The sequence below is a fragment of the Nipponia nippon genome, unplaced genomic scaffold (assembly GCF_047370975.1).
Source record: "Nipponia nippon isolate SJK-2023a ecotype South Korea unplaced genomic scaffold, ASM4737097v1 scaffold_1, whole genome shotgun sequence".
Classification (NCBI taxonomy): domain Eukaryota; kingdom Metazoa; phylum Chordata; class Aves; order Pelecaniformes; family Threskiornithidae; genus Nipponia; species Nipponia nippon.
Genome location: NW_028262290.1, coordinates 12,698,328 through 12,711,036, shown reverse-complemented (window position 1 = coordinate 12,711,036; position 12,709 = coordinate 12,698,328). Strand labels below are relative to the sequence as shown.

At 46.7% G+C, this 12,709-nt stretch overlaps 1 protein-coding gene across 12 annotated transcripts in view; it reads right to left on the bottom strand.

Moving 5' to 3' along the window:
- Positions 1-3,679: 3,679 nt before the first annotated feature.
- Positions 3,680-12,709, bottom strand: part of MTSS1 (MTSS I-BAR domain containing 1) — a 127,816-nt gene continuing 118,786 nt past the window's right edge. For 6 of the 12 annotated variants that reach the window (XM_087746206.1, XM_087746188.1, XM_087746232.1 and 3 more), the window contains 5 exons: positions 11,919-12,038; positions 10,718-10,912; positions 8,463-8,627; positions 7,935-8,097; positions 3,680-6,655 (listed from right to left, as the gene is read on the bottom strand). In XM_087746206.1, coding sequence (XP_087602332.1) covers positions 5,958-6,655; positions 7,935-8,097; positions 8,463-8,627; positions 10,718-10,912; positions 11,919-12,038 — 1,341 coding nt within the window. In that variant the 3' untranslated portion in view covers positions 3,680-5,957. The remainder of the gene's footprint in view (positions 6,656-7,934; positions 8,098-8,462; positions 8,628-10,717; positions 10,913-11,918; positions 12,039-12,709) is intronic. The other 6 variants (XM_087746219.1, XM_087746196.1, XM_087746257.1 and 3 more) reach the window with 6 other exon arrangements.

Genomic DNA, 12,709 nt, shown 5'->3' with positions numbered 1-12,709 from the left:
CAACGGAGGCGGGCTTTGGGTGCTCCTGAACGAGGGTATTTCTAACCTTGCTTAGGGGTAAAGGCTTCTTCCCCTCCCTCCCCACCTCCTTAGGCTTTTGGCTGCATTTTTCACTTAGGTATCAAATCTCGAAGATGTAAACCTTCCTTACGTCGTCATGCTTTCTTGCTGCCGTGGATAACGTTGCTGTAGAGCACCAGAAGAAAGTTCACCCCCAAGTAAACTGAATTCTAAAAAACTACAGAGCTCTGTCCGTTAAAACAAGCAGCCCGCTGAGGAATGCGGCTCTTGTGTGCCCATTTATGGGTCACCGCACTTCCAGCGGGCAGTGTGATAGGATGAACGAGGTGCAAAAGCTGCTTGCTTCCAGCCACATTCCCAAAGCATCGATGTAAGACAGGGGAAGCTTTGCTAACGCTTCCAGTGAGAGAACAGCTGGGATACAGCCACCTGGTAAAAGCTCTTAGGGAAACCTTCCTGGCTCCTCTGCTGGCCTCCCGTTTTGAGGGCTAGAAGAGAGGAGGTTTGGGTTACCCGATCTGACTCTCATTCTGCAGGAGCTGTTGGATTGTGCCATATTTGACCCGAAGGCTTATTTTTTCCATGAGCTTCAACTGAAGGCTTGAAGACAACAAGAGATGGCAAAGGCACTAACTTCACAGAATCATGGAATCATTAAGGTTGGAAAAGACCCTTAAGATCATCGAGTCCAACCGTTAACCTATCACTGCGAAGTCCACTGCTAAACCATGTCCTCAAGCACCACGTCTACCCTTCTTTTAAATACCTCCAGGGATGGAGACTCAACCACTTCCCTGGGCAGCCGGTTCCAGTGCCTGACCACCCCTTCGGTGGAGAAATTTTTCCTAACATCCGACCTAAACCTCCCCTGGCGCAGCTTGAGGCCGTTTCCTCTCGTCCTATCACTCGTTACCTGGGAGAAGAGACTGACCCCCACCTCGCTACAACCTCCTGTCAGGTAGTTGTAGAGAGCAATAAGGTCTCCCCTCAGCCTCCTCTTCTCCAGGCTAAACAACCCCAGCTCCCTCAGCTGCTCCTCAGAAGACTTGTGCTCCAGACCCTTCACCAGCTTCGTTGCCCTTCTCTGGACACGCTCCAGCACCTCCATGTCCTTCTTGTAGCGAGGGGCCCAAAACTGAACACAAACACAACTTCAGCTGCTTTAAGGGCTAAGCATATTGAGCTTGGGGATAAGAAAAGGCTTTAAAGTGGCTGTTTTTTTAGAAACTTTATGTAGCCCTCTTCAGTAAGCCTACATGCAAAATTTGCCTGAATTTTGGAAAAAAATAGACTTCGAAAGTTTAGGTTTTACCAGGAAGCTGGAGCTGCTCTCCCTTCATTAGCCCAAAGGCAGCAGCAGAAGTGAGACGTGCCCCTTCCCCGCGCGGCTGCTCAGCGCCCCTCGCCTCCAGCCCGGTTGCCTGCGCAGCGCCGAGCTCTGCCTTCTCTCTGCTCAGGCATCGGTGCTCTCCTCTGCCGTTTTTCAACACTGAAGGTACTTATTTGTAGTAAAGTTCCAACCTGCGCCCATTTTTCTAACGTGTCAGTTTCCTAACGACAAACGCTGGTTTGCTTTAGCAGCTACTCGCATGAGCCTGAATGCAAAAGGCCAAAACCAGATGTGGGCAAAATTCATAGGGAAATACCGCAGCCAGGGCAAACCCGCCTGCCCTGCCCCTGAGCCCGCTGCGCCCTCTCCCTGGCCCGGCGGGAGCAGCCCGCGGCCCGGCGCCAGGGCTGTAACCGGGCGAGCGCTGGCGAGGGGCAGGCAGGTGCCGGAGCGGTCACGGCTGTACGCCAAGTGGTCTTAACTTCTGTTCAGACAAATCCAAGCTTACAAAAACCGTCCCCTCTTCCTGCGCCTCACCTTCCCCCAAACCCTATTCCTGTGCTTTGCTTGGCTGGTGACTATAGGCAGAAATTATGCAAACACCAAATACTCCTTTTTTAATTATGTGCAATTTTGCACTCTCCCAGTCAGCCAACCAACTGCCTTTTTTTTTTTTTTTTTTTTTTTTTTTGGCTAGAAAACAGAGCAAAAAGTCCCTCCTGACTTTTGCGAACACCTGAGCAGCACCTGGGTCGGGGCAATCCCTGGTATCAGTACAGGCTGGGGGATGAAGGGATTGAGAGCCGCCCTGCGGAGAAGGACTTGGGGGTACTGGGGGATGAAAAGCTGGACATGAGCTGGTAATGTGCTCTTGCAGCCCAGGCGGCCAACTGTATCCTGGGCGGCATCAAAAGCAGCGTGGCCAGCAGGGCGAGGGAGGGGATTCTGCCCCTCTGCTCCGCTCTGGTGAGACCCCACCTGGAGTGCTGTGTCCAGCTCTGGGGCCCTCAGCACGGGAAGGACATGGACCTGTTGGAGGGGGTCCAGAGGAGGGCCACAAAAATGATCAGAGGGATGGCACACCTCTGCTATGAGGAAAGGCTGAGAGAGTTGGGGTTGTTCAGCCTGGGGAAGAGAAGGCTGCAGGGAGACCTCATTGCAGCCTTTCAGTACTTAAAGGGGGCTTGTAAGAAAGATGGGGACAGACTTTTTAGCAGGGCCAATGGCGATAGGACAAGGGGTAATGGTTTTAAACTAAAAGAGGGGAGATTCAGACTGGATATAAAGAAGAAATTTTTTACAGTGAGGGTGGTGAACCACTGGCACAGGTTGCCCAGAGAGGCGGTAGATGCCCCATCCCTGGAAACATTCCAGGCCAGGTTGGATGGGGCTCTGAGCAACCTGATCTGGTTGAAGCTGTCCCTGCCCATGGCAGGGGGAATGGACGAGATGGCCTTTAAAGGTCCCTTCCCTCCCAAAGCATTCTATGATTCTGTGATTCCCTAACACGATGGATACCCCACATCCCAGCATTAAAAACAACAAAACCCACCCACCCCCGCAACAAAAGAAACATTTTGCAGGCGCAGCTGCGAGTGAATCAGATTCACTGTAGAAGCGGCATGGATAAACTTCAAAATGAGAGCGCCTGGCCAAGCAGTATGTGAGATACAGCCACGGAGAGACGGGGGAATGAAACTACCCTCCCTTTGGAGACGGGATATTTCCAGCCAAACCACCTTGAGTTTTCCTTTGACAAATGGAAACCTCCGGACAAACATGAGTATCGCAGTGGCGAGGAAATAAATCAGGCCACTGCATGGTAGCTGCAAGTGGGAGCAGCGTCCTCCCTCTCTACCTGTGTTCCTGAGAAAGCTGAGCAAAAGAAAGCCTCAGTCACTGAGGGGCGCGTGGGCGACGGCCCTGGCGGGGCGCTTGATAAATCCTGGCTGCAGGCATGGGCGGCGTTGGCAGCAGCGGCTGCCCTCCCCCAGCAAAAGGCTCTGCGGTCCAGCACCGAGGCAGATGCACGAACCCGCCGAGCCCTCCCTGCTTCCTGGCCAGGGAACAACGGCGAGGGACAGGGGAATGCCATCGCTTATTATTTAGCGTGAATTTCCATCGTTAGCCTTGCACCTTTGCTCTGCCACTACCCTTCCAGTGCGCATCAGGAATACATAGCTATGTGCGATTTTATTTACTTATTTTTTAATTCCCTCTTGCTTCTGTCACACGCCGATGGAACCTGCCTGCTCTTCAGAAGCCTGGTGAAGGACACCGTTGATGATACCCAAAGCTCTGGAAGCAGAAAGTCTTTAAGAACCGAAATACAGAAGTTTTCCAGCAGTTCTTTATTTATAATGTAGGCTTAAGCAATCATTACAATGTAGAAGGGAGACACACGTACAGCAATTATTTATACCAGTTCAGAACAAAAAACTGCACAGGGAGAGGTCAACTCTCAGTACAAACTAGCAACTAAACCACAATAATTTACCATTAGAAACATTTTATTTTTTAGCTGTGACACTGCTTTTACAATATGCAAAAACACAAACAATAGAACTATCCAAAGTGTTTTGTCACATTCTTTCTACATTGAATTTGGCAACATTTTATATTAAATTTTACTGATTATACTAACGTTTAAGAACTAAACAAGTGAAAAGCTGTACTCGGGTACAGTTACATCCATTTATTTCAAAGGTTTAAATAACACTTTTAACTATTGAGATTATCTCCTAGCAGTTTTTGTTTATGCAAAAACCATCTCAAAGCCTCATTTGCACAACGCATCAGCTACTGTATCAAGATTGGTGGGCTACACCACAGGCACTACTGTTTATTATAGTCGGTAATAAGGAGCTTGTTTTTCAAAGAAAGGAAGGTTTAATATTTTCTAAGAATCATGCCTTTTTTTTTTTTTGCTTTTTGCTTTTAAGCCATAACAAAAAAAAAAAGGTTAGCAACCACAGCAGTGTAAAATGTTATATAGAACACAGTGACTACACAGTTACTAGAAGTTTCACATCCAATGCAGTTATGTCTTAAAGCATAAGAGGTTATGTAGGCAAGTCTAGAGCCAACAGAAATCTGCAGAGCGGCTGGTGGCAACTAGCCCCGTGTAGGTGTTATTTGGTGCGGTTTTGAACAATCCCGGCTGCGCGCGTCTGGTGTCCGTCCGCGCGCGGGTCTGCTGCGGGGGGGCAGCCGGCATCCGTCTGGGCGCTCGGATCGCAACGCGCCTCGTGCCCTGGGGTCTGCATATTTCTATCGGCTTTAGGAGATGGGTATTGCAGCAATAACTTACTTTTACTTTAAGGAAAAAATCCAACTCTTAATAATTCTATCGACAGCGTTCCAAAAAACATGACTTAAAGTACAAAAAAAGAGAATATAGTGGTCAGACTCCCGGTATTATCAAAAAACCAGTATCTCTCCCCACCCCCCACCCTTCACCCCTTTCTTTTCGGTATTTAAGAAAAGCCAATTAACTGCCATTTAAAAGAAGTTAAGAAAAACAAGCCCCTGTATTGGAAAGAAACATTCGCAGTTTATTAGATCACAAGCTGGTTACACCCGTCAAATTGTGAAGTGTTTTCTCAAAATATTTGGGCTTTCCAAGGTGCCCAGCCTGCTGGGCACAGTCAGAAAAAGGCATTTTGATAATATCTAAGAACTCCCTGCTTGCATTTTAAAAATGTTTGCACATTTGTAACTGCCTTAAGCCTGTCGTCCTTGTTTGTATTCAGTGAAAGGATGAGCGGAACAAAAAGCGAAGGTGGAAGAACCAAGCCTACACAGTTAAGGCTGCATGCATGTGACTGAGAGTTGGTGCTGTGCAGTCAAAAAAGAAACGTGGAAAAACCCCAGTCTTTAAAACACCCTACAGAAACAAAACACTGCAATCCAATATGGCTTATTCTGATGCATTTACCATGAAGCTACTAGTAATTAATCCTACTAGGCTACTTTTGTGCAACAGCATCTGCTATTTTGATGGCATCTCCCTCCCCCCACAACCCCCCAAATACTCTACCAACTGCAGGTTTCTTCCTTGCATTATATATTGCTTTTATTGTCAAATTTTATTCCCGCTTTTCAAACTTTTTTTTTTAATACTTAAATGAGGATCTGTTCCTTACAGCTTGACTTAAACTTTAAAGTAAGTCCCATTGGTTTATTCTGTTTTTTAACCTCACTATTACACGGCGCTCTACAAAAGCTTGCAAAAAAGCCAAATTTTCATTAAATCCCTTTGCTGAAGTTAACTACTCGACATTTTTTTTTCTCCTATGATTTAAAACTTTACAAAGAGAGTTATAAAAAAGGTAAATGGGATTTGGCACCTTCAGAAAAAATTAAAAGTGTAACTTAGATCAAAAAAATGCAGAAACAAAATCATTGATATTTACAAATTAAAACACCAGTGAAGATTATGTCTTACTACGCTCTTTCACCTTGTTTTCTCTTTTAGAGTACTTTCAGACTGTCTGTTACCGAGTATTTTAAAAAATTCATTGATTACAGGTTGGAATGGATAGAGACAAATTAGTTTCCTCACAGTTCCTTCTCGGCGGCTAGTACTCTGGCAGCTTTTCCACTCCTAGGAAATACGAGGTGCTGAGCGATCATTCGTGGTCGTCTTCTTCAGTTTGACACCCCGCCGAATGGCGTTCAGCATATCTTCACCTTGCGGGACGTCCCCAGGACTCAGCTCTCCGGGATCGAGCTCCGGCTGGCCCACGGGCGCGAGGGTGCTGACACCATCCCGCTCGCTTTCTTCCCCCTCGCTCTCGGGAACCGCTTGCCTCTGCTCGTCGGCAGCACTCAGTTTCTGGCTTGACGGCGGAGGGTTGACAGACGCTTGTCCGCTCCATGAGGATGAGGGCATGCTGGTGACACCTTGCCCACCATCTCCTGCTGCCGGAGACTCGGGACTTTGCTCAGGACATTCTTCTGTCCCAGCGAGGGTGCCGGGCAGCCCCCCCGGGATATCGGGGACAGTTGGTGTTTTGACAGGAATCACTGGCGTCTTGATCGGAATCGGACCTCCCCCTATGGTACCGCGTCTGACTGAAGGCTTGGTGGAAGGGGTCCGTCTGATGGTGGCGACGCCGGGGGTGACTATGACCGGTCCAAGCGTGGTTGGCAGACCTGCAGTGGAAGCAGGACGCTTGGTTTGAAACATTCTGCGATAGGACTGGCTAATGTCGCTGTTTCTGGGGATGGTGGAAGATTTGTCAAACTCTTGTTGCTCTGCCTCCTGGTCACCACTCACAGAGAAATAATCATAATCTGAAACTGATGCCAAAAGACAGAGTTAGGAACGAGCTGGAGAAGACAGCTGAGTCACGTCAGTAAGTCTGAAGTATGTATAACCAAAAAAGTATATATAACCAAAAAAGCCTGGAGGTCAATAGCAACTAAGAGAGGTTTCACCTTCAGAAGGAAGGAAGCCCGAGATATTGTGACCAAGATTCTCAGACTGCATGGCTGAAGGCACTACAGCAGACCGACCCTAAAGCTGCCGGGTGCCCGCATCTCTTGTGAAAGAGAACTGTACACACTCTGTACCTTCTCTGAAAATAACTGATTAAGTAACGAAGACTCAATGTTTGTTGCCAACATTAAGATACCAAAACCAGCATCCTACAAGCCATATGCTACTGCTTGTAGACACAAATACTTAAAACAGTCAGTGACTAAAAAGTGTGCTTTAGACTAGGCAATGTTGGGCTCAGGGGACTGTGTACCAGTGATTTCAGCAGCAAATTTGCTTATTTTGCAAACAAAGTAAATCCCAGCTGTCAACTCCGAAAACTCAGCCTCAGCTTTAATAATCGCATCGGGTTCCTTCCTTTCCACGTAACTGCTGAGCCAAGCTAGGCCCTCCGCAAGCACTACTGCCTCGTGTGATTGCACAGCACAACCAACCTCAGCTGAGCAAACAAGGAGGTTGCTGAACTGCAAACACCAAACTCGGTTCCTCTCAGCTTGCTGCTGGTTCTGAAACAGGGTGCAAAACCCAACACCTTATTGCAGCTTCCCAGGTATGCCCAAGTGAAGGTCTCCAATGGATTCTTTTTCCAATTACAAAATTTCTGCTCAGGTAGGAAATAAAAGGTTACAAAGGGAAAGCAAGACCAGATTCAGAGTACTGACAGAACGAGAAAGCAAAGCTCCTGAGTGCGTATTTGCTAAGACATAGCTCAGAAAGGACGTTACCACCACACGAACTGTATGATGCAGTACCAGTGTCATTCCACTTAACCCATTAAATATAATTCCAGCATCTTTAAATTTGTAGCCTCCTTAAGCTAAAACTCATTCTAGTAATGCACAAGAAAATAGAATCATTCAGTGCGCTATGTAGCAATCCAGGTTTCTTTTTAGTTAATAAATCCAGACTGCAATCCAAGCTGGAAAAAACTTCACAACAGCAACATCCATCCCTTTCTCCCCGGCTGACTACAAAGCCAGTGAGCCACAGCTGCTGAATACAGCTCCTTGGCACCGCAGGGTGAGCGTATGACGGCCAGGCTGGGAACCCTTTGAAAAAGAACAACTCTTGGATGGGTACCTTGAGACGGGATCGTGTCCTCTGAACAGCACGGAGTTGTTGTCTGGGTGCTGTAGCCGCTGGAGCACTGCAAGGAATCCCGACTGCTCCTCTGGGTGTCCAGCTGCAGCCCTCTCGTCAGAGCGAGCGCCAGCTCCTCGCAGGCCTCCATCTCCTCACCCTGCTGGTTACACCCAGAAAGGAGATTCATTACGTCTAGAAAGGTTAATCAATCTTCGGTGACTTTTAGCTGTCTCTCCTCCCAAGCAGAGCTTGTCACCATCGCAACCCAACAGGGTTGTGTCCACCCATTTACTAGGCCTTCAAAGAAACAGACGCTTCTTTGGATGCCGTTGCTCTACAAATGCCAATACCCGACGGCACGTTCTCTCAAGCGCACGTCCCTTCCACTGACCGCCCCAACACCACACCAGTCCTGCTTGTCGGATAAACACGTGCCAACACGAAGCAGGGCAAAAAAAGTACTGGCAGGAGCTAGCACATCCACTTCCGTTGCACCAAAGAGCGTATTCAAAATCAGAGCCTCACCCTTGCGGCAGCCGACACCGTCATGCTCCGAGGCCTCTGGGCCTCCTCAGGGGGCACGGGCGGCCCGCTCGGAGCTCCTCCGTTGAGATCTGGTTCGCGTTTTTCTTTGCGACGTTGCAATGTGTTCACCATTGGCTGATCGTATGGGCCTGGTTTGGCCCAGTCCTAAGGAAATGTGCTTGTTAGCAACAGCTTTCATCAGTGATTGTGCTTTAATTATAAGTAAAACTATGCAAAAGGACAATTTTAATGCAACAGATTATGTATCAAACTAGATATGCCTTTCTGAATAAGGCCAGAAATAAATTAATTTTGAAGATATTAACAATCTTCACTTATAAAACCTATCTCCTTCATTAAAGAGAATCTAAATTTCCTATTCTACCTAAGTGTTCTTATATGAAGATATTTAGTATTTTAATACCACAGTTTTCTCTAAATGAAATTCCATTGTGATAAAGCCTGTATTTTCAGAAATTCAGATACAAAAATCACTGGCACACAGCAGAAAATATACACAAATGTCCAATCAGCAATGTAACTGTTCTAGATGTACACAACTTCTAGTATTACGTGCTGTTATGCATGTCTTCAATTCTGAAAAATTAGGCTTGAACAGATTTTGGATACACATTAGAGGAGCAAGTTACTCTGAGTAATCTCTCAGGTTACTTACTAGCTGAAATCTAGTTTATAATAATGATCTGTACTGAAGAAAGACTAACTTCACTCTGAATTACGCCACGAGGGCTGTATTCACTCCGGGCTCTATTAAGCCAAGTCCTGAGGGTGTCCAGAAACCACACGCTGCACACAAAGAGCAGGACTGATCAGTGACCTGTGCTGGGACGCAGAACCACTGCTAAGCAGCAGCTCCCCAGGTGCGAGCTGCTGCAGGGGCAAGCCCAATCCTAAGAGAGTTTTCCCTCACCAAGACAAGGGGTCCTTTAAAAATAAAAACAGAATAAACAACTTGCATGTGAGACGGGCCGCCCACCCCACCACCGGCAGCAGCTGGCTGCTGGGCAGCCTCCGCACAGCCCTCTGATAAATAACTAACGACGGGCTAAGACCACACTATAGATTTTTACTGACGTGTCTCAGTCCAAGGTATGAGAAGTGCAAGGCAGCTGTACTGACAGAACCCTTGTGCAGACAGGTATTTTGGTTTTATTAACACATATGAAACTCTGCTTTGCCTTAACAGCTGTGTCTTTGCTGTCAGTGTTTTGCCGTGTAATATATTGGCAAAGCGCTTGTAGCATAGACACAACTGATGATCCTGAAGCCCCAGGACCACTGTGGCCACCCTGTGTGTATGTCTCAACAGTCTCCAGCTGCTGGAGAGAGAGACTGGGGGGATCTGTAACACGGTATGTCAATTTACACGTAAAGAAGGTCCCATGGTGCATATGCAGTATCGTATAACCATCCACAGGCATCTAAGACCTGTGCAGCTACTATCAACTGCACATCAGCCTCGTGAAGATTCAGGGCAACAGACACGAGACCTTCTCCCCTTGCTCCGGGGCAGAGTCTCCCAAGGGAATCGCCTGGCAAGGATGCAAGTCAAAGCTCTGGCAGAGCAGAGACGTTTTGATGCCAAGGAAGATCCCTGCAGATCCAGCTGGAGCAACTGAAAGAAGTTACTGCGCTCTGACTTTTTCGGTGGTCTCACTCAAGAGAGCAAAACAAGCTGGGTGAGCACTTTCAGTCTGTGGCAGTAAAGCCAGGATGGCTTCAGTCACCACTTGGGTTCACCTGGTGACGGGCACCTTCTTAAACCACTCCAGCTAGACCTACAAGAGCACGCCTGCCTACGGCCAAGGAGGGGGCCAAGCACAGCCGCTGCAGTGAGAACATCATGTTCAATGTATGGTTTCACTAAGCCAACTGGATGCCAAGCCTGCACCCCCTTGCTCAAGTGAGCGCTTTGACAGTGCTAAACAAGCTCTTTTCTCGCTGAATAGAGCCCAGAGTGCTTTCACCAATGTTCCAGAGTTAAACTATTCCTTCCTACCTAGGTGTTGTCAGCTTTAACATGTTTTAGGGAGTGCCAGAATAGACAAGGTCATTCAGAAATATCCACTACCGGATTTTAGCTCTCTGATTATCACCATGCAGTGCCCATTCAGAGTGATATTAACCAGAGCAAATCAACGAGTAATTACATGGATCGAAAGGTAGCGACAACTGCCGTGTGCACACTGTGGGTATGAGGAGGTGAGGACTGCCACAACAAAAGGAACACAAACCTTCCAGCTAGGGATCTTAGATGATGGTAACATGCCTGGCCCAATGGTGTAATAATGAACGTAGTCTGGAAGGAGGGCTGAGGGAGCCCGAGTCCACGCGCGGGAGACAGGCGGGAAATGAGGGAAAGGACCTGCACCAACTGAAGCTACGGATGGGTCACTTGATAAACTACAGTGATAAAACCCATTAGACAACTGGAAACGAAACAAATAAACAAACAAAAACAGAGAAATTAATATAAACAGAATGAATATGAAAATATACTGTGACTCTGATGCTCTAGGGAGAAAACTTCTGTATCTTAAAACAAAAGAAAGAAAAATCTTAGCTTTGCTGCAAATAAACAACAGAAAATTGATACAATGCTTGGTTCAGAAGTGAGATTGCTTGAAAATTGTTATTTGGTATAACAAATTTCAGACATCAATCTAGCAGTCATTGTCTCCAGGCTGAGCAGCTTTGCCTTCTGTCCACGAAAGCGGCACACTGTGAAAAAGCCTTTGCAATTTAAGTAACCTGCAGACTGCGGACACAGAAACAAAACATTTCCAATACTTGAGGCATTTGCATTGATGGCGTTTATTCTATGTAGCTGGACAGAGAGGAAAAGCACGCAGCCTTCGAAAATGACGTGTTCTGGCTGTGTGATGATATGGAAGAAAAAAAAAGAAAAAACCAACAGCAAGGATTTACCAGATGAGAATGGAGACCGCTATCGCTTCCTCCCCCGATTCAGAGTGTATCCCCTGTAATTTATTCCAACCACATGTGTTTTGTTTTCCTTTTTGTTTTGGTCAAAACCAAACCCCAATTGCTCAGTGTAACGCGTGCTACCTAATGGGAGAAGCCACAAACGGTACAACCTGGGCAAGATGCTCTTTGTTAGGCAGCCAGCTGGGTTTGGGCAGCATTCCACAATCTCTTTGAGTAGAAAAGGTGGAAAATGAGCTTTTCTTAAAAAATTACCTCTGTAAAATGCCCAATTTGTAGCTTCCCCCTAGCAGCTAGTTTAAAGGCAAGTGTCGCTGTGGTTTATTCAAACAGATTCATTTCTAAGGGAGTGTGCAACAGTTCCTATTCTCATCTTCACAGGGAGGAATCCTGGCTGCGTCCCATGCACGTTTTTTTTTTTGTCCAAATGTTGCTGTGTTTGGATAACAAGCTAGTAGGTTTGTATGTCTTTGAGATGAAGTTTTTCACCTTATCTGTGGAGGCCCAAGCCCCCATGGTGGAGCCTGAGCTGACTGAGGTGGGGGAACTGCACTCGCTCACTGACTGGCAGGTTTCAGAGGCTTCTGAAGAGGCAGAGCTGGACGAATTCTGCAGCGTAAAACAGCACCGCAACGCAAGGAAAGGATACACAAGCCACCAAAAAATAAAACAAAAAAACACAGAAAAAAAGACAAAAAGCACATACACAGAGACACACACAGGAGAGAGGGAAGGATGAGAGAAGCAAAGGGTTAGGGTTTTAAAAATCAATTAGAAACTGCTCAAAACCATTGCTAATGTTCAGGAAATCTATGAGAAACAAAACAAGCCATTTGCTTAATGCGAGAACTTGCCACGCTGCTTGAGAATGAGGAAATCGAGGCAGCGATCTCAACTCCTCATTGCAATTTCAGCGTCTCAATTCTGTTAGCTTTCTCAGAACAAGAAGCTGAGGGAGCTGAGGGCACCTATGCTCCAAACATGCAATATACTGAGACAACCGATTTATACAGAAAAGCAGATCATCAGTACTTCAAAGACACAAAGTTTAGATTTAAAACATGGAGCAGCAAACGTCACTTACATTCACAAGTTCTCGGATATTCTGATCTGCAAAAGTGCTTGTGAAAAGCTCATCTGAGTTCAAATATTATGGAACAGAGAAAGAAGTCATACTTACCAAAACTGGAGGTTTCCAAAGTGCATTATCTGTATGCATGCGCCTCTGTGGGTAGTATGCATACACCAAAAGCACTCTGACTCAAACTTTTCTGCCCAGC